This window comes from Danio rerio, chromosome 4 (genome assembly GCF_052040795.2).
Source record: "Danio rerio strain M-AB ecotype USA chromosome 4, GRCz13ab, whole genome shotgun sequence".
In the NCBI taxonomy this organism is placed as follows: domain Eukaryota; kingdom Metazoa; phylum Chordata; class Actinopteri; order Cypriniformes; family Danionidae; genus Danio; species Danio rerio.
Window position 1 is genome coordinate 49,854,241 of NC_141024.2, and position 26,889 is coordinate 49,881,129.

A 26,889-nucleotide genomic window follows, 5' to 3' on the forward strand; every position below is an offset into this window, starting at 1 on the left:
TTATCAAAGTTACATAACTGACTGTAGAGGTTCATGACACTCTCCAAGAACGATAGCCACTTCTGACAGGATTTTAAGTCACCTCAGGTGAAATTCTGTGAGAAAACGTCTTTACAGCCAGTAAAAGTATAAAACTTTCAAGGCTATTTATCTTAGAAACATAACTATGAGTTTTATAAATTTGTGACGATATCGTGAGGTAATTGATAATTATTAAGGGGTTACTAAGCCGTTTGGTGTTCTCTTTATCAATATAGTACTAATTTTAACATCAGTGCGGCCATAATAAGGGTTTTTTATGTATTTGGATAGGGGGTGCGTTTTTTATCTGCCGAAAATAACGTTAGTCGGCCGAAAGAAAAAATGACCGCGAATATGAGCCGAAATAGGTTATCCTTCTGCCCAGCAACTTTCGACGCGCTTTTTTCATTCTTCCCCGCCAGCCTTGTATTGATATCTGAAGTCATTCCGCTTACTGAAGCCGTTTTCACATAGGATAAAACACGCGGAGCGCGCGCGCCACGGTCGTTCATGATCCCATCTGTGATTACGATGCCGTACTGGGTCACGCCCCGGGGTTTCAGCGTCAATGCTTGACTGAAGGCGTGTCTGCAGTTGTTGGGGCTAAAGCGATCGTCGTAGAAGCGTCAGCCAATGAAATTCAGTCAGCAATAGGCCACTGTATCATGGCAAGCCGTAACTGTCTGAGCTGGTGTATTTGCATACAGCGATCTGTGATTGGCTGACGCTACCCTCGGCGCTTAAGAAGTTGAGCTAAGCTGCGTCCCAAATGGCACACTATGCACTCATGCACTATGTACTTTTGCACTTACACACTCAACAGGATAGTATATGTATGTAGTGGTGTCCCAAATGGAGCACTAATGTTTTTTTACTAAACGGAAATTCAAACCGTTTCCCTGATGACGTTTGACGGTTGCCAAATCAGTGAAATAAACGACCGACTTATCAAATAATACCTGCCGTGAGTATAACCGCATGAGTGCATCAACCGGGTAATTAAAGTGCACTTATTATTTTTAGAGTTTTCAGTGTGAGCACACTACTCACACTATTTATACTACAAAATGGTGTAGAATAGTGCATAAATATGCGATTTGGGACGCAGCTCTAGTCCCAACTTCTGCACCGAGCAAGGCCTCTGAAGCTGCGCCGACGGATCCATAATGCAGTTCGGTAACGCCTGACGTCACCCATTCAAAGTCATAATTGCTTTTCAAAGAGAGAAAAGTCAATCTAAATTAAAATTGTCAGCAAATGCTTTATCATGTCAAGAATAAAATATTAGATATATATCTTTTAACGGCTTGATTCTACAAAAATAATCATTCACCTCTGAGGGTGTGTAAATGTGTATGCCCATGTTTTGTTTGAGGGAAAAAAATTAATAAATTATAATTATTGGATAAATAGTTTTGATATTTTAGATGTTTGACATTAAGTTTTGTATTTGTGTGTGAAAATTATATGAACAACATTCTTACATGTTTGTGCTTGTTTTTTGTCTATAGATGTCAGAGAAAAGTCCATACAGTCGGCCCCCACCATTCCGTTTTCTTTGTGTGTCTAACCGCACCGTACAACGTGCGGCGGCTTTTGTCCAAGAAGGCAACCAAATTAAAGTATCTTCTTTCAAAACCACAACAACGAGTGCGTTATATGACGGGACTAAAGTCATATTTGCGCCAAAGAGTGGAGAGGAAGCAGCCTTCGAGGAGGGCACGAGCTATGTAGTTAAGAACTACACGCTGTCTATGAAGTACGGGCAGGAATGCATCTTTTTAGGGGCCACAAGTTCAAAATTCAAAAGTGCGCCACTTGTATTTACCAATGAAGAATGTGCAAGGGCAACTGAGGCACTCTGCCCATCATCTGTTTTAGTTTGTGGCGATGACGGTGACCTTTACAAGAAGGGAGGATACTCATCCCTTAGTGGATTTGTTGAAAGGGTGAGTAAATAGCATGTCACATGGTTTTCTTCTGTCTCAAAGTGAGGTGAAAGGGGTATTCCTGTCATCAAATTTTTGCTACTTGAAACAAACACATTTTGCATTACTCCTTTATTGTTATCAAGTAAAACATTGTCATATATAAAAATAAAGTAAAAATAAAGTTTAGTGCTAAACAATGCTTCAGAATTACTTGGAGTCTGTTGGAAGCAGTAACTGCCTACCTGATTTTTGTCAAAAGGTGAAGGTGGTTCAAAATTTGATGGTGTTGGCCACTTAGTAATTCTCTTTGCTAGAAAAAAAAACATGTGTCAGAAGGAAATAGGACTAAGACTATTTATTTTTTAGTGTTTATAATGCCTGTTTCACACATATTTTGTCAGCAGTGCATTTGCAAATCATATTTTTCTGTGCCCATGTTAACATGTTACTGCTTTCACACTGCATGCATCCACCAAGTCTATTTTTGCTGCTGGATACAGAGAATAGCCAGTTGTTTATGTCAAAATGAACATTGAATAATACAAAATAGTAATTACGTGATCTTATAAATTAGATGCAGTACAGGTAAACACACAAAGTATCTTTTGAAGAAATCTGAAAACCTGTAACCATTTACTTACATAGTATTTCTTAAAAATAACTCAGTTTGGATTCAACATAACAACCAAACTCAAAGATTTGGAATCACTTGAGGGAGATAAACTGAGTCAGTTCTTATTTTTGAGTTAACTATTCTTTTAAGCTAGGATTAGGTTTCAGTTATATTGAAGTATTTCAGTAGCCTGTCCTATGGGGGCAGAAAAACATTACTTGTGTGCATCTTGAGACAAAAAAACAGCACTGACATATGTTAAGCCAGAGTGACTTGTTTTTAATCTAAATAATTAAATCCATTTTACAAAAAAAATGTATTTCCTGTGTAAATCCTAATTGTGCCTAGTCTGAAAATAACCTGAAAATATCTCTATCTCTCTCTCTTTTTTTCTTTCTACAGTTACAAGTGGTGAGGATGATGTCCGTTAGGGATGGGGATGTTCCCATACTTGATTTACATGTGCGAAGTGGCTCAAAACTTATCGAGGTGTCATTGTGGCGGGATGAAGCCCTGACTGATTTAAAAATGGGGGACCAAATCGAAATCAGCCATCTCAAGCCCAGTTCCTGGCCAAACGGGAGGTGGAAATTTAATTCGACCTCACACACCAGAGTGAAGGTACACAACTTAATGTGAAACAAGTTAGTTGGTAATAGTGGTGTAGTGTACACAGAATGTGTCATATTTTTATTGTTTTCTTTGTAAAATTGCTTGTTGAATAGGCATGACTGTTTCACACTTACGTCTTTTACAGCACTTTGCACATTTTGTAGATTTTATAAGAACTTTTTCATGCTGTGCTCATCAGTGTCAGTGCAAGAGCAATCAGAAGATCTCTGAAGCAGGACAAGCATTACAAGCTTCTGCTTACTGTAGCTAGTTGACATGACACAGAAAAAACTAAAATCGAAAATTTAGTTGTTTATTCACCCTTCACTTGTTCCAAACCAGTTTGAGCTTATCTCTTCTCTTGAACATAGAAGAGGATATTTTTAAGAAAACTGTAACCATTGATTTCACAGTATTTGTTTATCCTACTATGATTTTTCAATAGTTACGGTATTTTAGCTTTAATCAGAATATCTTCTCTTGTGAGAAAAACACTCATAAAACTATGTAGCCACTTGAGGGTGAGTAATCAGTTAGATAATTTTCCTTTTTGAGTGAACAAACCCTTTAACTTCATATTTTATTGTTAAACAGAAGGAAAAGGCAGGTTTTGCTGTATTGCAACTTAACTTTGTTAATAATTAAACGGCTAATTATTTCAAAATGAAAATTCTTTAATAAAATTCTAATTACCCAGAACTTTGATGCTTTGAAACATTTGAAAATAGATAAATAAAATTATTAATTGGTAATTTTTAATTAGCTTCTGATACGATTATAACCAATGTGTATGAAAAGCAATAAACAAAAATATATATAAAAAAAATTAACTAAACTGCATATTATACAATTGAGAAACTTGTATTAAGAAAGATTTCTATTTTTTCTCTGCAGGTGTGTGAGAGGCAGGTACGGTCAAGCGAGGTGCAGATAATTGGAGTGTCAGAGGAGGATGAAATGTTCATCCTCCTCGGATCTAATTATGAGGAGTTTAGGCTGCCGGCGGAGCTGTACCACGGCACAAGTGAAGAACTGCTTAGCGAGCTACCTATGACTTTGTTAATTGAACATGCCAACATGAAAGTGGTCAAGTTTTCGAAATTGTAAAAAAAAGAAGTGTTAATTTAATTGTGTATATTACTGAAAAATGTAATTTCTATCATTGTGTTGTGATCACCAGCAGAACTACGTGTCCCATCATACTCTGGTTTTAAGTTCCCCCTAATTTTTCACCGCTGAAGGGCATAATCACTGCTTACCTGAACCACATGACTCTTACATTCACCTGCTATTGTGTTTTGTCCAGCTGTTGCAGCACCCAGGTTTCCTGAATGGCTACCATCATTTGAGGTCCACGAATGGTCATCGCCATCAGTTCAACTGTTGTCTGGGCCGTCGGTGCATCTGTCTGGGCTCCAAGAACGGGTGTCACTCTGCTGCAGAGCAACAGCTTCCAGAGCCATCCTACCTGCCAGAGACGTCTTACCTGTCAGAGCCGCCAGGACATCTGACCAGCCAGTAACCCATGAACCAAGATCTCCTCAGCTCCATGTCCCAGACCCACATGGTCTGCACGTTCCAGACCCCCATCGTCTGCTCGTCCGTCCCACCTGATCTGCATGCCTCTGTCCCACCTCGTCTGCACACCCCTGACCAGTCTCATCTACATGCCCCTGTCCTGCCTCGTCTGCATGCCTCAGACATTGGGGTGTGCAGACGAGGTGGGCCAGGGGCCATGCATATGAGGCAGACCACAGGGGCGTGCAGATGAGGGGAGTCAGGGGTGTGCAGACGAGAGGAGTTAAGGGTGTGCAGATGAGGCAGGTTAGGAGAGTGCAGGTCAGGGACATGTAGACAAGGCAGGCTAGGGGCGTGCAGAAGTGGCAGGTTAGGGGCGTGCAGACAAGGCAGGTCAGTGACGTGCAGATGAGGCAGGTCAGGGGCGTACAGACAAGGCAGGTTAGGGGCATGCAGGTCAGGGGCGTGCAGATCAGGCAGGTTAGAGGCGTAAAGACAGGCAGATTAGAGGTGTGAAGACAGGCAGGTTAAGGGCGTGCAGACAGGCGGGTCAGGAGCATGTAGACAGGCGGGTCAGGGGCGTGCAGACAGGCGGGTCAGAGGTGTACAGACGAGGCAGGTCAGGGACATGCAGACTAGGTGGGTCAGTGGCGTGCAGACCAGGTGGGTCAGTGGCGTGCAGATGAGACAGGTTAGGGGCATGTGGGTCAGGGGCGAGCAGAAAAGGCGGGTTAGGGGCATGCTGGTCAGCGACATGCAGACGAGGTGGGTCAGGGGCGTGCAGGTGAGACAGGTTAGGGGCATGTGGGTCAGGGGCATGCAGACGAGGCAGGTTAGGGGCATGCAGGTCAGGGACGTGCAGACAAGGTGGGTTAGGGGCATGCAGATGAGGCAGGTTAGAGGCATGCAGGTCAGGGACGTGCAGACGAGGCGGGTTAGGGGCATGCAGACGAAGTGGGTCAGGGTCATGCAGACGAGGTGGGTCTGGGGCATGCAGATAAGGTGGATCAGGAGTGGGCAGACAAGTTGGGACGAGGCGTGCAGACGCATGCCTCTGACCGGCTTCATCTGCACGCCCCTGACCAGCCTCATCTGCACACCCCTGACCAGCCTCATCTGCACACCCTTGACCCGCATCGTCTGCACGCCCCTGACCCGCCGCGTCTGCACACCTGTGACCTACCTCGTCTGCACACCCCAAGGTCTGAAGCATGCAGACGAGGCAGGACAGGGGCATGCAGATGAGACTGGTCAGGGATGTGCAGAAGAGGTGGGACAGAAGCTTGCAGATTAGGTGGGACTAGGGCGAGCAGACAATGAGGGTCTGGAACCTGCAGACCATGTGGGTCTGGGACATGGAGCTGAGGAGATCTTGGTTCATGGGTTACTGGCTGGTCAGATGTCCTGGCGGCTCTGACAGGTAAGACGTCTCTGGCAGGTAGGATGGCTCTGGAAGCTGTTGCTCTGCAGCAGAGTGACACCCGCTCTTAGAGCTCAGACAGATGCACCGACGGCCCAGACAGCAGTTGTACTGATGGCGATGGCCATTCGTGGACTTCAAATGGTGGTAGCCATTTAGGAAACCTTGGTGCTGCAACAGCTAGACAAGACACAATAGCAGGTGAATGTAAGAGTCATGTGGTTCAGGTAAGCAGTGATTATGCCCTTCAGCGGTGAAAAATTAGGGGGAACTTGAAACGAGTTTGTGGATACAGATTAGGATACAGGGAGTGCTTTGCATCAGCATGTGAGATCAGTCCTGCTGGTGATCACAACACATTTACTTTCCATCCAATTTAATTAACAATTTTTTTTTTTGGTTTATTTTGTTACTTTTTCAACTTAATGTTGTTCAGGTCACATAAATTGGATGTATTATATTCCAAGTTATACAAATTATTTTTAGTATCTTGTTGAAGTATAATGTTCAGGTAACATAAATTTGATGTATTATATGCAAGTTTTAAGTTATTTTTAGTATCTTGTTGAAGTATAATGTTCAGGTAACATAAATTTGATGTATTATATGCAAGTTTTAAAAGTTATTTTTAGTATCTTGTTTAAGTATATTGTTTAAGTAAAATAAATTTGATGTATTATATCCTAGTTTCAAAAGTTATTTTTAGTATCTTGTTTAAGTATATATTGTTCAAGTAACAACAATTAGATGTATTATATCCAAGTTATTTCTAGTATCTTATCCAACTTTTTTCTATTTTCTACTGTTTATACATGACTATAAAATAAAGTGTTTATTTGACCAGTCATTCAGTTTCATCTTTGTAGCTCATAATTTTCTATCTCAAATGTAGATTCAAATTTAAACATTAAACCATTTTAATTTGCGGATGTAACTGATTGCTTTTCTTCTAATAGCACTTGCAGTACTATTATTGTTACTGATTATTGTCAAACAATCCTTCACAATTTTTTTACAATCTCAAAATTGTACCAAGGGCACCTAGGTTACCCCTTTTTATTGATTTAATATAAGTCTTTTGTGTCCCCAGAATATATGTAAAGTTTCAGGTCAAAACACCCATCAGATTATTTATTATAGCTATCTGAAGTTTCTGTTTAATAGCTTATTACAGCTTGTTGCGGTTTTCTTGTACTGGGTCTTGAAGGCTAGTCCTCCCCGCCCACCGTTCCCAGGTGCCTGTCAGCGTGCTTCAATTTCCATCCTCGGCTGCCTCAGGAAGCAAATCTCATGTAGCGTTTGTGAGAAAAACTACAGTAAGAACTTTACCAATGAGTATTTGATGCATTTTTGTGGAGTCGCATGGATGACAGACACAATGTCGTTACAAAGATCTCACACACACACACAGTGCAGACACAGACAGCATGCGCATTTAGCATTGCACTGTTCTTGCACACAAATGTGTCAGGATGGTTTAATCTCCACTGATGTTATGTTAATGTACAAAAAATGGTTTAAAGTCTTCACACCGGGATTAAAGCATCTTTCATAATTTTTCTGAGACGTGGCTGTGCTGATGAAGTGAATCTGAAGTAAATCCCTGTAATTCATTACACACATGGTGATTTGAACATTTTAAACTTGTATAACTCATTCTTGATCACACTTGATGATGATTTTAAATAAATGATATGCAGTACATATATTTCAAGTCAAAGATTTAACTATTTTTAAGCATTTAAAGCACACTTTTAAAATATACTAATACAACTAGTGAAAAGTAATGGGTTTTATTGCCAGTTGGTTAATCCGACCCTGCAATTGGTCCACCTTTTTTATGTTGTTAAATTGAAAAAAAAAATAGGACTGGGTGTTTATATCACCCAAACATGACAGTATATGCACTATACCTACACACATGTCTGTCCAAACAGCTTGAAAAGTAGATTTTTCACCATAGGTGCCCTTTAATAGTGGGTTTTTTCAGATTTCAAATCATAATAAAGTTTAATTGCTATTGTACTCTAAAGTTACTTTTGATTCCCACATTCAAACTCCTTCAAACTTGGAAAGGAAAAAAAGCATTGTCATTTCAGCTCAAGTAATGATTGGTATAGTAATTAATGAGGGTCTGTAAATTGATTATAATATCAAAGTAAAGATTTTGTATATTTAACGCCTGAATTGTTGCCATCAAACTCAGTAACGTTACAAAAAATGTTACATTGTGTCTGATCTTTTTGTTATATAATTTATCTGTAACATTCTACTTCCTAAAGAAAAAAAAAGAAACATTGTTTAAAGTTTTGTGGCATAAGCATTAAGATAATCATTAATTTGATTTAGGCTTAATAGTAGTATGGTTTGTAGTGTGTTGAAAATAAAGTGTTGAGCTTGGTTAAAAGGTTTATTGCAGAGTTTTTGAGCAAGTGCAAAAAAAAGCTCTCCTTGCTTTAGTGGACAGAAGTTCTGTGTTTTGCTACATAAATGTGCTATAAAAGACTGGTTTAATATTAGCTGCAGTAAATAAAACATTTAATGTGAGCGGTAGCATTTAATAAATCACATAACTTAAAGGCACCCAAGAATGAAAATGTATTCACTATTTACTGTCCAAGTGGTTGCAAATCTTTATGATGTTCTATCTTCTGCAGATATTTTGAAGAGCGCCAAAATTTTACATTTCCTAAAGAAAATGTGAGTGGGGTTTGCGTGGCAATTTAATAGGGTACAAATTGGTACTAAATTTCCCAAAAGCAGTAAATGCGTAGAATTGGTTAAATTGATCTGTTTTGTGGTTGCTAGGGTATTGTAAATGGTTGCTAGGCTGTGGCAATGCCGTTTTAATAGGTGAAGAAAATAGAGATTTGATCAGCCTGCATCAAAAGAGCTCAAACCCTGTCTTTTATGGTTGGAAAAACATACTACATTCAGTCAGTTGTTACAGGTTGCCAAAATATATATATATATATTCTCTCTTAAACCATTTCAAACTAAATAAACTACTTCTAACAGGCTTTTTCAAGCCACCATAAAGTTTGTCCTCAAACTTTACTATCTAGTTCAAAGTAATTATTTTAATCTCCCATTTATACTTATAACTTTTCTTCCATTTTTTAAAATATTAAATGTTGATATTTTCGATAGTAAATGTAAAATCAAGCTTATTTACAAACAATTTAAACGCTTATCATTGGTGATTTTAAGTGTTATCATCTAGGAGTTGTTAAACCCTTAGTAGAGGACAAAGCTTTTACCTTTTATCTTAAATATCCTGTAGCACCTAAGGTTAAGGAAACTCATTACAGAATTGTATTCAGGATATATCCTGTGAATTAGTTTATTCAAAAAAGATTTAACTTTGATGTTGATAGATATGCTCAAATCTTCCAGAAACACTCGATCACTTATTTTTTTCTTGTGAAATTACTTTTAAATTCTGGTTTGACATCCATCCTTGGCTTTCATTAAAGATGATTTCAGTCCCCCCTATTGTTCTAGAAGATATTTTATTTTACAAAGCTGATTTACATTGTTCTTTCTCTGATGTTGTGAACTTTATTTTACTAATGGGTAAAATTAGTACAATAAACTACACTTCTACAACCCTGGCACATTGTGACATTAAGTATTGAAACATGCATTAACAAAGGCGCTTCCATTCACAATCATCCATACGCTTATGAAGACTCCTCCCACGAATATCAGCCAATACAATTAATCATGTCTGCTGTACACGTGCCACGTTGCTAAGATTTCATTTCTAATTCTCTCTTGTTTTCCATTTTAGAGTTCAAGACTGCCAGCTCCTGAAACTGCCCTCATTCAACCCATCACACTCTTCATCCATTCCTAATGCATTTACAGTCTTCGCAAAGATACTTTCCGCCCATACAGCCCACACCCTTGATACCATATTCACATATCCCCCCCCCCCCCATTTACTCTTCATATCACTATTGACAATATTTAGCACTCATAACACTCCAATGCGGACTAGCATTTGTACTTCCGCTATAGCAGAGTCGCTCCGCCGAGCCTCATTCTCCCTCTGCAAACCCCCGCTTCCCCTCTTCTTCCCATGTATAGATGACACAAACCACCCTGTCACACGACTCTGATTTAGAGATGCTTATAGCAGTTCTTTGTTCCACAGGTTTCCCCTAGATCCACTCCCAGTCACTCTTACACAGGGTGTCTGTGGAGTATCAGAAGGTGTTGGGGGCTGATAAGTCAATATAGAGCAGTTTGAGGGCCTTTAAAGTATTAGAAAGTCTTAGATTCCTTTACAAGGTAATACATTTATTGTTGTACAAGGTATCATCGTATGCTAAAGTTCGACTGTATTCAAGCTGTGAATATCAGGATACTAGGTAGTTACGTAATCAGTAAAATTCTACTAAGGTTTGACAGCTTGCCGCTTGTTTACTGCAACACTATCTGCAGCTGGTCTGCAGCTGTATAGGTGACAACCTGTCGAATCGGCTAGATTTTAATATACATGTTTCTGTATTTGAATGTTTAGTTAGATTCATTTATTACATTTTAATATTTAGTAAATATTCCGTAAGATAAATCTTGCCAGCATTTTTGATTGAAAGTGGTGATAAGGTCTTTAAATGTGTGGAAAAAGTATTAAAGGTGTTGAATTACTTCTCTTATTCCTGTATACTATGTTTCAGAATATGAGCAGCCATCACAGAAGTACAAAGGGCAGCAACAAATCCAGATCCTAGGAAGGTGGTCACCTGATGCCTTCAAGACATGCGTCCTAGCCACTGGCCCCCCCAAAGAAGCCCAGATGGCTCTTGTCAGCCATAATCCCACATCCACTCAAGGGCGAGGGTGTGACCCAGCCACCTTACCTTCTTTTTTTTTTCTTCTAGCCTGAGTAACACTCAGTTTTCTCCCCCAGCCACATAGGTAATTGGAGTTTCATCCAAGCCCCCCGTCACCCCGCCACCCTGGCCGTTTCCGCTGGAGTCTTCACAGCCCCCTCCCATTTCCCGACTCCTGCCGGACCCCGCCCCCCCTAAAGCTCTGACTTCCGCAGAAGTGTTACCCCGAGCTACGACCCCCGCAGGGGTCGTCTCACCGTCCCTTCCAGGCCTTAGCAATCTTTATATATATATATATATATATATATATATATATATATATATATATATATATATATATATATATATATATATACACCTATACATAGATATATATTTATAATAGCGCTGTCACTCCCCCGCTCCATCTCCTAACGGAGTGTTCCTCGAGCACCTAACTCATCCCGTCACCCTCTAACAGGAATCTTCACTGTCCAAATCCCCTATTCCCAGACTCCTGCTAGAGTAGGCCAGCTTGCCCTGTTCCCCGGGCACCGACCCCCGCAGGGGTCAGTCACTGGCAAAATAAAATAAAAAATTGCTGCACCCAACTCCCGCAGCGCCCATTCCGACTCACAGAAGTCTCCTGATCACCCTTCCAGGCCTTAGATTACCCCATTATATATATATATATATATATATATATATATATATATATATATATATATATATATATATATATATATATATTTATATACTCTCATATATACATATATATTCATATATAGCGCTGCCACTTCCCTGCTCTATCTCCGTTTGGAGTGTTCCTCGAGCATATTTTTGACTCTTAATGAGCCAACCCCACCCACCCCTTATGGCCCCCCTTCACTAGTCTCCCCCCAACCCCTTCCCCCGCTCTGGCTTCCACAGGAGTCAGTTTCAAACTTTGCTCCAACTGGAGCCCCCTACTCTTTCTTCATTCCTTAATTTCTATATCCAGCAGCCGGATATAGTAAAAACTTTCTAGCATTTTGGGGGAAATTCTTTGAAATACTCGGCTGCTGTCCCGAGCTGGAGGCATTTTTTGGGGAGCGATCGAGACCTACCTGATCTCGGTTCTCCTGATATGCTTCTAGACCGGGCGGGAGCCCTGGGCTCAAATATCTCCGAGCTCAGGGTTCTCTCCCGGGACAGCATGCCAAACCTGCTATAAGTGCCAAGCATATCTAAGTGGGAACTCTTGAAAGGGGGAGATGTTTGGTTCCGCCTCTCCACTGGAGTGCAACATATGGATGTTGACATTTGGTAAAGACTGTGAAAGGCAACTTTTTGTTGCATTAGTGAGGTTGATTGTACTGATATGTTGGTACCTTATGCTGCATTGCGGTTAAGGGTTAGAAAAGAGACTTTCTTCTGATATAGTCCCTCTTAAGGCTGATTTATACTTCTGCGTCAAGCCCATGCTTATGCTACGGCGCTAAAGCATAGCCCTACGCCGTGGTCGTAGATGTCGCTGACGTGCACCTCTCAAAAAATGTAACTACACATCGCAACGACGTGTAGCGCAAGCTCTGTGATTGGTCGGCTTAGTAGCGCTGACGAGTCTGGTCGGGACTGAGAGCCGCGCGAGCCCAATAGAGCGATTGTTTAAAAGTGTGGAGTCCCGTGAGGAAGCTCCAGATAAAAAGTTTTGTTTTATGTTTACCTTATAGAAAAGTTGTTGCACGTCCGCCGGTTTGTGCTTCAAAAAGAGCGAGTTTGAGTCACTTGTAGATTCAGGAAGTGGTCAGAAAAAACAAAGCACCAGCGAAGAAACCTGACATAGAGGAACATTTACACCTCACTGCCAACTAGCGTTTCGGAAGTGTTAATGCAGACCAACAGAGACAGCGCGCAGAAGTATAAATGCACAGCTACGAGTTGAATATTTAGCAGACCAGAATATTTTTACCACAACAATTTACAGTCACTTGTCCAACAGTCTTTGAATAAATCATAAGGTATGAACTCCTATTTTATAAACATACAAGGGCAATTATTGTCTATTTGCTCCGTGCGCTGTTCCAGATAGCCAAACAAGCTACATCATCCTTTACCTTAGGTTCTTCGCAACAAAATTACTCCATTTTCAGCTTTTTCTGTTATTGTATGAATGAGTAATCCCCTGCTATGTCTTCTAAGTGCCAAATGCAATAAATTTGGGTCATGAAATTCCAAAATTCAAAACAATACGATAACGTATTTACAAAATGACATTTTTTTTTAACTATTATTAGCTAACTATTATTATTTAACTATGTCATTTTTCAAAATCTTTTGTTAGACTTTGCACATTACTTTTCTAAAAAAAAATTTTACACACACACACACACACACACACACACACATATATATATATATATATATATATATATATATATATATATATATATATATATATATATATATATATATTGCAGTTTATATATATTTGTACATTATTTATTTTACATTTAAAGTGTGAAGGCCGTTTGGACATTGAAAAATAAAATGGAAAAAAAGTCTTACTGGGCTATTTGCTTTTTTGATATATTGTTATGATTTTGATGTGGTTATGAAGAAGTAAAATTATGATTTTTGTGATAATAACCCTTGTAATATCTTGTTTTTCACTTTTGACAGGTAAGAAACTTGTGTTGTTTTTTCCCACCCTTCGGTTGAACTAAAATGATTCTTGCATACTACATGATTAAGACAAAATTCTTTTTTCTTGTGTGTCCTGACATATGCTGGTAACAAACAAAAACTGTCCTCAGTTTTATAGAGCACACAGGGCCTGAGTTATGCACTAAGGCTGGCTTTAAAAAAAAAAAAAAAACAAAGCTGTTTGTGTTGAGGTGGTTCAACATAGGACAGACAACATATATATTAATAGTTAGCATTTAACAGCAGTGTTTTATGTAATTTCAAAGGGTTTTCTTTAAAATGACATTAAGATATTGCATTTATTGTACTGTATGTGGGTGTGGCGAGACTTTAAATTTAGGTAGGGGGAAAAACTTTTTTTTTGACATGTTACCTTCTTCCAGTTGTAATAGAATAACTCTTGAATGCATCATTATAGAGAGAAATTTATTTTTCTTGTGTTTACTGACACCTGCTGGAAAAAAATGGAATTTTGATGAAGCACACAAGGCCTGAGTTCCACATTTTCTAACTTCAGTTTATATAAAACAGTATTTTATGAAATTTCAAAGGATTTCTTTTAAAATGATACCAAAGTTTTGTATTTATTCCTATGCATGTGGTTATGGAAAGCTTTTTAAATCGGAAGGCCAAATTCAGGCGGAAATACCCAAAATAGCCCAAAAGCTTAACAGGTTAATTTCTGATGAGCTGCTGAAACTCATCCCACACCGAAGCTGCGGTCACACTAGAGTTTGAGCATGCAACATTTTGTTGTATGGCGCTGCGAAAAGGGGCGGGATTAAACAAGATGATTAGACATTAAAAAAAGTGAGCGATTGTCCAGAAAGGTCATGTTTTGATCTTTGATTGGTCTCACACAGTCAAGTAATGCGATTTCGCAGGTCAGAGTTTACCAAGCTTGAACTCTGCAACGCAGTGAACTGCAAAACTTGACCCACAAACTTTCGTTCACAGTCTGACGCATTTGCGTGCATATGAATGGAAGTCTATGGGGAGAAAGGTCCAGTGTAACCGTGGCTTAGGTGCAAGTAAATGGTTTCTCTGCAGTGTGGATCCTCATGTGTCGGTTAAGTTGTGATGATTGTATGAAACTCTTCCCACACTGAGTGCATGTAAATGGTTTCTCTCCAGTGTGGGTCCTCATGTGTTGATTAAGGGATGATGATTGGCTGAAACTCTTCCCACACTGAGTGCAAGTGAATGGTTTCTCTCCGGTGTGGATCATCGTGTGTTGATTAAGGTTTGATGATCGGCTGAAGCGATTTCCACACTGAGTGCATGTGAATGGTTTCTCTCCAGTGTGGATCCTCATGTGTTCTTTAAGAGATGATGAGCGTCTGAAACTCTTTCCACACTGAGTGCATGAGAATAGTTTCTCTCCAGTGTGGATCCTCGTGTGGTGATTAAGGTGAGATGAGCAACTGAAACTCTTCCTACACTGAGTGCATGTGAAAGGTTTCTCTCCAGAGTGGATAGTCATGTGTTCATTAAGGGATGATGATTTGCTGAAACTCTTCCCACAGTGAGTGCATGTGAATGGTTTCTCTCCAGTGTGGATCATCATGTGTTGATTAAAGTTTGATGATTGGCTAAAACTCTTTCCACACTGAGTGCATGTGAATGGTTTCTCTCCAGTGTGGATCATGATGTGTCGGTTAAGTTGTGATGATTGTATGAAACTCTTCCCACACTCAGTGCATGTGAATGGTTTCTCTCCAGTGTGGATCCTCATGTGGTGATTAAGGGATGATGATTGGCTGAAACTCTTCCCACACTGAGTGCATGTGAATGGTTTCTCTCCAGTGTGGATCATCATGTGTTGTTTAAGAAATAATGAGTGTCTGAAACTCTTCCCACACTGAGTGCATGAGAATGGTTTCTCTCCAGTGTGGATCATCATGTGTTTATTAAGGTGAGATGAGCAACTGAAACTCTTCCCACACTGGGAGCATGTGAATGGTTTCTCTCCAGCGTGGATCATCATGTGGTAATTAAGGGATGATGATTGCCTAAAACTTTTCCCACACTGAGTGCAAGTGAATGGTTTCTTTCCAGTGTGGATCATCATGTGTTTATTAAGGTATGATGATTGGCTGAAACTCCTCCCACACTGAGTGCATGTGAATGGTTTCTCTCCAGTGTGGATCCTCATGTGTTGATTAAGGGATGATGATTTGCTGAAACTCTTCCCACACTGAGTGCATGTGAATGGTTTCTCTCCAGTGTGGATCCTCATGTGAATCTTAAGATCGCCTTTTCTTCCAAAATTCCTTCCACACTGAGTGCAGGTGAGACGATTCTTGTCTCTCCTTTTCAAAATACCATCAGTCTGTAAATGAGTTTTTTCCTCAATTTTGACATGATGTTCCTCCTCTTTCCTCTCATTCTCTTCAATTAGGTCTGAAATAAATAAAACATTAGTTTTCATTAAGTCTTAAAACTCTCATCAAAAGCGTAAAGGTGAAAAGACACTGGAAACATTGGCTACACACTGTAAGTTTGATGCACATTAAATGTAAAATAAATCAGATCATATTTTGTTTAGTCCATTAACGTGTACACATTTAAGCAGATTCAATTCATCTTCATCTAGTGCTTTTACAATGTAAATTGTGCTGAAGCCACTTAACTTAGAAGTTCTAGTAAATTGAAACTGTGTCAGTCCAGTTTTCAGAGTTTCTCATAAAAGTCATTTTAGTCATATTGATAAGACACAGATTTGAAAGCTGTAAAAAGCCTATTTTTATTTGTATATGTTCAGAATTACAACAAAACGTTTTTCTAAAATTTGTAAAGCAGACAGGGAATACTTGTTCATTCTGTGCCTGACTGGTAAACGCATCGGGAAAAAAAAGTTCTGAGGTAACAGTTGAACAAACAGCTGAACATTTGTCTCGCAAACATGAGACATACCTGTACAGCATCTGCATAAAGGCTGAAATATGCACCTTTCCCCTTGTGTGCTGTTGGGTCATTTTCATCCATTCTGGGTTGATTTTGTGGATCAATTTGGTCAAAACTTTCTGTGTTTTAGCAAACGGATTGATATTTGGAAACATTTTATTTTTACATAATCTAGCATCTAGCATATTATTTTATAGCTATATTCTACTGTAACATGCTACGTCAGTTAGCATTAAATTATAAATCGACTTTCTTATAAATATACCTAAGATGGCTGGAAGTACACATATAAACCATTTATGGGCGCAGGCGTGTAAATGATCAGTTGAAGCCTTTTAATATTTATTCAGATCTTATTTTCATTCAACAGCAATAGCTGGATGCCTTCATCCATATTAGGGATTTCCTGGAATGTTCTGCTACTTTTTTGTGAGGCATATATGGAATTTCTGCTCAAGTGTAAATGAAACAGGCATTACATGCATTTAAAGTGCCACAATGCCCACATCAACCTATTTTGAGGAAAACTGAAAAAAAAACTTAAGAAATAATTTTTCTACTTTAGAATTTTTTTTTGTACCATTTTTGATACAATTGTTGTTATTTAAAAAATAGTAGCCTATTGAACATCAATATATAGCAAGGTAATGAAGTCAGAAATTCCAGTATCTGGACAACATTACACCTTAGTTAAAAATTCTGTCCAAAAGAACATGCTTGCAGCTTCGTATCACATCGAATAACAACTCACACTATAAAATAAATTACATTTTCAGATTTGAAGACAATTACATTTTCAAAAAACAAACAGAAACTCCAAATCAGGAGGAGATCGGAGGCTCAAGAGGTATGATATGGCTCATAACAGACTAGTAAATGAGAAGTGGGTTAATTTATCAATGTTTTTTCCTTTTTGATGTTACGAGTTACGCTGGATCTAATCTCTAAAAGTGATATTTAATTAATCTTGTTCTCTATATCTAACGTAGGCCTGGACAATAATATAATATCAATATATAGCGATAGATTTTTTTCAATAACGGTGAAATGATTTTTAAACCCATTTCCAATATTTCGATACATTTGTGTATATGTTTTACATATGTTTTATCATATCTATCCATCTATCTATCTATCTATATATAAGATTTTCTACCTTGTATCATTTGTCACTAAATTACTTTACGTGCTCAGAATCAGTGTGATGTCACTTGCGTGATGAAGGTGCTCAGAAGTTGGTTAAGCTGCTCTGTCACAGAAAGCTAGAAAATGAGCGACCTGAATACAGATATAGAGGAACAAGCTTCCACAAGTAAGAATGCAGACAAAGTAGTTGATGTGGACGTTGTTCGGCTTTTTAAGTTCCGATAAACCTTTTGTTTCGGCGTTCTGCAAACTGTGCGGGAGAGCGATGCCGACTAGCATCGTAAACACATCAAATAGGTTCATAAAAGTTTAAGTCAACCTGTCGCCTCACCATCCACCTTCCCGACACCAAACACAGAAGGCTATGAGGCGCAGTGTAGGGTTTCGCATGTCTACACATGAATATACACATGTAAACATATACTATGTTCAAAACAAGTATGACACTTGCACATATATAAACCTACTGCATGCATACACATGCACAGAAATATAAATTCGATCCGATCATAAACTTGATCCTTGGATAAACACCCAAATTAACACACACACACACACACACACACACACAAAACTCTCTGCATGCTGGTATAGCACACAAGGAAACTTACAAAATAAAATTCAGAAACATATGTATCAGGAATCTGGTTATTTCAAAGCTGATGAAATAGAAAGAATTTGATTAATAGAGGTATTAAATCTGTTAAATAATGAAAATGTGTTATACAAAATATTAGTTTATATTAATAGACTATATAAAAATATAAGAACTATTTTATGTTAAATCTTTTAACTTTAACTTTATCTTTTAACTTTAACTTAACTTAGGAAATTACATACACAAAAATAGTCAGAAAGAACCCTTAAAGAATGTTTAAGATAAAAAGCAACCAGAACTTTAAATACACTCAAACAACTCTTTTTCTTTGCAAATATTAATGTAGCCTATACTCTTTTTGATTTGCTTTTGAATTATAATTATTATTCTTTTTTTATTTTTTTACGATGTGGATTTTGGTATTATTTTGACCAGAAATAATAAACTGCAGAAAACAGTCACACTACTTGCTCTACAAACAGGTGTGTTCATGGCTATACATACAAATAAAAATAATTAAATGAGAAAATATGACTTTGCAACATCAAGCAGCATTAGGCATGGGCCAGTATAAGATTCTGACAGTATGATATCCTAAAATATATTTTCTTCTGAGACACTTTTAAAATATTTTTGAGCAGTAAACATCTCAGGCTAAATAATTGAAATGAATCACAGATTTCTTTACGATTTAAAACAGCCGCTTTGGTCTTTACTGCAGGAGATACTGTTGTCCTAAAAAACAAAACATTAAAAACTTACATATACTTTAGGAGCGGTGCAGCAGGAAATGTTGGCGATTTTAAAACCTTGACTTTTCCAAACTGCGGTAAACCTTGAATATAGTTATTGCCCCATGCCTCAGCAGCATAACACTGATATTTAGGATCTAAAAATTTATTCTTTAAAAAAGTCTCAAGCAAAAAGATTCCAATGGCGCCGCCTGCTGGTGCATGAAGAATATGGTCTATATTCTGCGACTGTAAAATATTTTATAACAATCAATTATTTTAGTGTCCATTTCTTTCAGCATGCTCAATATTGGGGCATCCACATTTTTTGACATACTGTAAACCAGAGTTTCTGCAGGTTTTACAAAGTTAAATTTAAGACTTTATGATATTTTTAAGACCATCATGAATGAAATTTTAGACTCATAAAGGGCTAAAGAACTTTTCAAATGGCCCAGATGGAAAAGATTTTTATTTGCCCCATCAAAATAAAATTTATTTTTAAAACTAAAAAATGAACAAATGTTTTTAAAGTTTTAAAAACTATAACAAACTAAATCTATGCACAACAATCTGTCCAGGTTAATATCCACAGCAGTAAATACATAGAGCACGCTTAAACAAATGTTATTGTGAGGAAAATAATTAAACCATTATGATAAATAGAGTTAAAAAGACCTTTTTGAATAAAAAGTTGAAAGTTTTATTAAGTTGAATTGTTGGTGATTGAATTGGTTTTGTCCAGATTGGGTAGAAAAACATGAACAAAGGAAAAAAAAAGAAAAAAAAAGACCCAATACAGCACAATATTTCAGTAAATTTATTACTTTTTAAGGCCTAAAATGTTATGTCTGTTATGAGAATACTGTAGGTCAAATATCATCAGCTTAGTTAAACCTTTTATTAATTTATTGTTTTTATTTATTTTATAAAGCACCAAGGATGCTTCACAAACAGTAAAAGAACAAGAAAAGCAATAACCTTAAGAAGGTAGAGAAAATGAGAGACTATTAACACATAAAAGAAAGACAAAAGACATGAGAACAAGTAACGAAAGAAACTCATTCTGTCTTTTAATGAGTGCTTATGTGCATTTAGGAGAACTAGGCAGCACACTCAGGGCTGCAAGATGGATTTAATTCAGTATTCTTCTTATTAAAATATATCTAAAATGAGGATCAAATGACTGAGTTGGTCTTTGAGAATGAAAACCAACCTGTTTGTTCCTGCAGATCTTCCTGTTTGACTGTGAATGTTTCTTTAATCTTCACATCTTCACTCTTCTCTTTAATAAACGCCATCTTTATAACAGTGTGGAGATCAGTCACTTCAGCAGGAGTTTTTCTCTGCGTTTTGACACTTTGTCCTGTTTAAAATGAACAAAACAATAAAAATGTCCTGTTTAAAATAAATAAATCAATGAACAGAAACAAAATAACTTCTCTTTAACACTTGCTTTTAACTTGACTTTCTTTTAATTATCAAAAAGAAATCAGGTAAAACATTTCTTTAAAAATAGAGGTAAAATCAGTTTTATATTCGCACATTCGGACTTTCCCCTTAATGATATAATTTCATTAAAGTATTATTTGCAAGCTCTAAATAGCGAAATCATATTAGAAGCAAATGACTATCAAAGTACAACATTGTTCAGAGTCAAATAAACAGTGTTAATGTTGTTTTCAAGTCATACTTGCATGCTAATTCCGATCAAATGTTCAAAGTAACATGGTAAACAATATATAGACTGCTAAATGAACGAATGTGTTAATATAAAACCAACTTTACCTCTTATCAGAAAAGTTTGGGAAACCCTGCTTTAAAACATTTATTACACCCTTTTCTGTTTCAAACAATAGCCCTCGGCTACTGAGAATAAAATAGTACTACGTTGTATAAAGAGTGTAAATATTATTGTCAACAGCAGGTACATAATTTAGCATTGGATTAAAAAAAAACAGAAACTTTAATTAAATCTGGTTATATCCGTAAACATTTAAAAACACAAACCTTTCTCCAGTTGAATCCCAGCGCTGAAGCGGCGCCGCCTAATGACGTCACACGTCACGCCAAAATAAAAGTCTTTTTTGTTTAGCTTTTTTGCCCCTTACTGTTCCAGTCATGACTTATTGATACATTTCTCCTATGTTTTTTTTTTACTTAATACTATTTCTGCTCTCTCTCTCTCTCTCTCTCTCTCTCTCTCTCTCTCTCTCTCACACACACACACACACACACACACACACAAACACACATTTCACATTTTAGGTGCTTTTTTGGCATGACAAATAACTGTACATTTGTATTGCCAAAGCAGTGCAGCATCGCTGTGTACAAACAAGACAGTGAAAAAAAGGCAGTAGTGCAAACAAATATGTATATAAAATATAATACAGAGAAAACACAGAAATAAATTAAATAAAAATAAATAAAAATTAATACAATTAAAAATAGTTTAATAAAAATAAAAAGATTAATAAAAATATTTTAAAAAATAGATTAGATTTCTCTCTCTCACACACACAAACACACACTTCAGTATTTAAAAGTTGATCAAAAAATTTTAATCTAAACATTAAGACAATTTTGAGAAACTTTTTTTTTATCCAGTTCATGATGACTTGCATGTCTACAACACATTACTTCCTATAAATATCTGAGTCCAAATCTCATTCTCATAATTATGTCCTCTTCTATTTCTACAACTTTATAGGCCTATATATTTCTTATTGTTTCATATAAATTGTCGTCTCTTATAATCTGTTCCACGTTTCCTGCCATTCTTTAGCAGTTTCTTCAGTAAAAAAAATTAATTTGCAGAAGCATTAAAGGGGTAGTTCACATAAAAATTAAAATTCTGACATTTACTCATCCTCTACTTGTTACAAACCTGTGTAAGTTTCTTCTGCTGAATTGAAATGAAGAAAATAGGCTACAGGGTCAAAAGGCAGCCACTATATGGTTCAACAGCTCCTATTTTGGGACATGGCTGCTTTTTTTAACATTTTCTGGCACTCAAAATGTTCTTGGAACTCGATTACAATTGAACCACTAAATGTTTTTGGTTCCTTTTCTGGACTTTGAGCATCTCGGGACTCTTGCTGTGTATGACAGATGAAGGAGCTCTCTGATTTCATCTAAAGTGTCTTCATTTGCGTTCTGAAGATGACCAAAGTTCTCAGGGGATTAAAACAACAGGTAGAGGGACAATCGCTCTCGAGTTGTCTCTCGAGACTGCCCTGCTCTCGGTCGTGGAGGATCTCAGACTGGCTAAAGCAGACTCTAAATCATCAGTCCTCATTTTGCTGGACTTGTCAGCTGCTTTTGACACTGTCAACCACCAGATCCTGCTATCTACGCTCGAGTCACTGGGCGTTGCGGGCACTGTTATACAATGGTTCAGATCTTACCTCTCTGACAGGTCATTCAGGGTGTCTTGGAAGGGAGAGGTGTCCAACCTACAGCATCTAAACACTGGGGTACCTCAAGGCTCTGTTCTGGGGCCACTTCTCTTCTCCATCTACACTTCATCTCTAGGACCAGTCATCCAGAGACATGGATTCTCCTACCACTGCTATGCTGATGATACCCAGCTATACCTCTCTTTTCATCCTGATGATCCCTCGGTTCCAGCTCGCATCTCAGCCTGCCTGTTGGATATTTCACACTGGATGAAAGATCATCATCTTCAGCTGAATCTCGCAAAAACGGAAATGCTTGTAGTTTCTGTCAACCCGACTCTAGACCATAACTTTTCAATCCAGATGGATGGGGCAACCATTACTGCATCCAAAATGGTGAAAAGCCTTGGAGTAACGATTGATGACCAACTAAACTTCTCTGACCACATTTCTAGAACTGCTTGATCTTGCAGATTCACACTCTATAACATCAGAAAGATCCGACCCTTCTTATCTGAACATGCAGCTCAACTCCTTGTTCAAGCTCTTGTTCTCTCCAAACTGGATTACTGCAACTCTCTACTAGCTGGGCTTCCAGCTAACTCTATCAAGCCTCTTCAACTGCTCCAGAATGCAGCAGCACGAGTTGTCTTCAATGAACCTAAACGAGCACATGTCACTCCGCTGCTAGTCCGTTTGCACTGGCTGCCAGTTGCTGCTCGCATCAAATTCAAAGCTCTGATGTTTGCCTATAAAGTGACCTCTGGCCTTGCTCCTTCTTATCTGCTCTCACTTCTGCAGATCTATGTGCCCTCCAGAAACTTGCGTTCTGTGAATGAACGTCGCCTCGTGGTTCCATCCCAAAGAGGGAAGAAATCACTTTCGCGAACGCTCACGCTCAATCTGCCCAGTTGGTGGAATGAACTCCCTAACTGCATCAGAACAGCAGAGTCACTCACTACTTTCAAGAAACGACTAAAAATTCAACTATTTAGTCTCCACTTCACTTCCTAATCTGCAGTTGCCTCTTGAATATCACACTAACTGTACAAAAAAAAAAAAAAAAAAATACTAATACCATTAATACTTCCCTTCTTAGACTTTACAGACCTGAAACTTGCCTATAGCACTTATTCATTGTTGCTCTTATAGTTGTGTAAATTGCTTCCTTGTCCTCATTTGTAAGTCGCTTTGGATAAAAGCGTCTGCTAAATGACTAAATGTAAAATGTAAAATGAGTGCCTAGTGCACACTATGACACACGCATTCCACCACTGCTGATATACAGCCACATTGCACTGCTTTTTTTATTTACTTATTTTTATTGCAATAACAACAGGCCATCACAACAAATAGAAATACAAAAACTGATAGCACTGATACTCGTGATGATATTCCCAGGTAGGAGGTGACGTTCGAGCGACCTTGCGCAACGTTCCCTGAAAGTTCCTTAAAGTAAATAAAAATCCAGAAGCTTTTCAGAACATTAGGGATGTTCTTAAAACGTTCTCTTTTAGTCTTAAAATAACGTTACCAGTATGACTTAAGGAGGACGTTCTGTTTTGGCCATTCTATGGTCATTTAATAACGTTACAAATAGAACCTTTCTAACATTTACAGAACGTTTCCACATGGTCCTCCTTTAGTCATATAATAACGTTTCGAATAGGACTTTAGGAGGACGTTCTGTTTTGGTCCTGCTATGGTCACATAATGACGTTACAACATAACATTTCACAGCACCTGGAATTAACACAAATGAGTTTGAAGTTACAGTGTGTCATATCCATTTGTGATTAATGTACAAACAATAATCTACAAAGGACAAAAGTAGCAAAAATGGACAGTATGTGATCGCTTTACTGTGTTAAACGGAAAAGGTTTTGTCACAGAGTATCTTTTATATTCTCTTGTGAATGTCTATGCATATTTGTATGCCCAAACACAAGTGATAATCAGAGGGAAAAACATCTTTGTTACATACCAGGTGAATAAGGCCCCGTTTACACTAGTGCGTTTTAGTTTTAAAACGGCGTTGTAGAATGAAAACGATCCGCGTCCACACTCGCGTTTTACCCAGCGTTTCTGAACTGCTCTCCGTCCACACCAAAACGCTGAAAACGCACATCACTTGACCACACAGACACTCTCGGGCAAGCGCTCCAGCATTTCTACCCAGATGAGAGCTCTGCTTGTCGGACTGCTCATCAAGCATCTCCCGCTGGATCTAATCTCACTATATTTGCTAAACGTGATTTTTCATTCATGTTGTTGTCTTTATCTAACGACATAGGCCAAGCTGACTTTGGTCATTGGAATCTATTAAGTTACTTGTTCACGGGTAACATGTTTTGGTTAAGCGCAAAGATAAGTTAATGATTAATCCAGGTACATTGACTGATCGCTTGCCTTTATTTCCTACAATTTATGAACTTATTGTATGTTATACTTTTATAATTATTGGTTATTAAAACTGATATTCAGCAAAAGAGAGGGTGCGTTTCGTATTTTCACTGAAATTGAAAGGAGGCAGTTGTTATCGGCTCCGTTTTGTTATAAATATCCACACAGTGAAGATGACGCTCATATATGCAGCACGGCGCCTCAACATTTCTGCTGTCTGTTAAGTTGCTAATATTAAAAAGAAAATAGGCAGTTCCTTAAATCATGTTTACATTTTATTGTTGAGAAAGTGAAACAACGTAGCCAAGGTGATGTGAATGAAGTTATAAAGTACACTGTTCCCTTTAAAGATTTACCCGTGTCCTCGGTATGTTTTCCATATCAAACTGAGAAGGGGGAGACTGCAGCCTTGATCAAACTTGCGAAGTCTTAACTTACAAGAAGAGGATGCGAGACTGAACTGTGTGTGGGCTACTTAATATTGAGGAAAAGCCCCAATCAGAGAGGCGAACGTCAGCAGCCCCGCCTCCGTTTTCAGATGTCTCCGTCTTTCCCCATCCACACTGAGACGGAGCAGCTGCGTTTCAGAATGAAAACGGCCTTTCCAGCGTTTTCAAAAAGCTCCGTTTTCGGCGCTCGAGAACTCCGGCGTAGTGTGGACGGATGGCGTAACCGTAGCAAAACTTATGCGTTTTCAAACTAAAACGCACTAGTGTAAACGGGGCCTAAGAGGCTTTCGAGAAAGCTAAGCTGCTCACACATGTTCTGTTCAACTAAAAAAACGAAAGAAAGAAAACAAAATGGGCACAGAAACAAGTTACATTTTAATCGTTAAAATCTAAAGACACTTTTGTAAAGAAATAATTGACCTGTTAAGAGTGTGTTGACTGTCTTACAGAAGCCGGTTATGAGCGTCATGTGCTTTAAGAGAAATGAAAGACTCTAAACTCACATAAAGAACAAGTTCAGTGATAAATAAATGACTAAGAAATTGCTAATAGTTAACTCATGTCAATGTATTGACTAAACTTGACAAATAAAACCTCAATGTGAAGTTCAGAAATTGTTTCTCTCAACAAATGATAATATATCACTGTATAATAGTATAAGACTTACATGACTATTATATAAGTGAATGTAGTTGTGTGTATTGAGACATCGGTGTGGCTTGAGTCTTCAATGCTCATTTGCACCTTTACAAAAAGAATTCAGCCAAGCAACTGAGAAGCTTCTACAAAAACAACACACGACTCTTGCATTACTTTATAACCAGGCTTGGGAAAAAATTAATTGAAATGTCTTTCAAATCAAAATACCTCAACATAAGTGTGTCAATATTATCAACAACATGCAGCAGCCAAACTAAAAAAAAAAAGCTTCCATCAATATTCCTATGAAACAAAAGCAACAAATCAAATGAAGATGGCTAAAGTCAACTTATCTTCCCAATACATCATTATTTCTCTGTAAAACTGGTTTGTAAAGCTGCTGAACTTTCCATCCCCCACTGTATGTGTCTTGAGTCTTCACTGCTCTCCACTGCTCATTTGCATCTTTATACCAGCATTAATGGGGGCCAATTGAGTCTTATCCAATCACATTCCAGATCCTGTAGCTCAGCAGGGTTGTATCTATATATTCTGGGTTCCTAACAGAAACGTCATTGGCTTATTTTGCTAAGTAAAGAGAACAACTTTGTATGACAAACTACGATTGTTGATTCCTACATTGGGATCATTACCAACAACAACCTACAAAGAAAAGCCCACTGAGGCCATTTCTCATCCCACATATTCATTGAAGACTGGAAAGGTGAGTTGCACATTCTGAATTTACTCTTAAATAATATCTGAATGCTAACATTAAAAAATGTAAAATCTAAACATGTGTGGATGCACTGTTCAACGTTGAATTAAAATTCTTCAGTCATTTTTAAAAGCTTCTTTACAACTTTTTATTTAGTTTTTTGTTTGTTTGTTTATTTGGTTTGTTTATTTGGGATTTTTGAAAAATTGATTTTTTTTCAATTAACATAAAGATTAATGGTCTTACAAATACAAAACAGAAAGCAGATAAAGTATAA

General features: G+C 37.9%; 2 protein-coding genes across 2 annotated transcripts in view; both read right to left on the bottom strand.

Annotated features, from left to right (window-relative positions):
• Positions 1 to 26,889, bottom strand: part of LOC137490965 (protein NLRC3) — a 766,684-nt gene that overhangs the window by 578,045 nt on the left and 161,750 nt on the right. The window lies entirely within an intron of this gene.
• Positions 14,124 to 21,052, bottom strand: LOC137490969 (uncharacterized). Its single transcript, XM_087248707.2, has 3 exons — positions 21,013 to 21,052; positions 20,219 to 20,368; positions 14,124 to 16,023 (listed from the first exon to the last, which is right to left on the bottom strand). Exons 2-3 carry the CDS (start codon positions 20,301 to 20,303, stop codon positions 14,642 to 14,644), a joined length of 1,467 nt encoding a protein of 488 aa, XP_087104833.1. The 5' UTR covers positions 20,304 to 20,368; positions 21,013 to 21,052; the 3' UTR covers positions 14,124 to 14,641.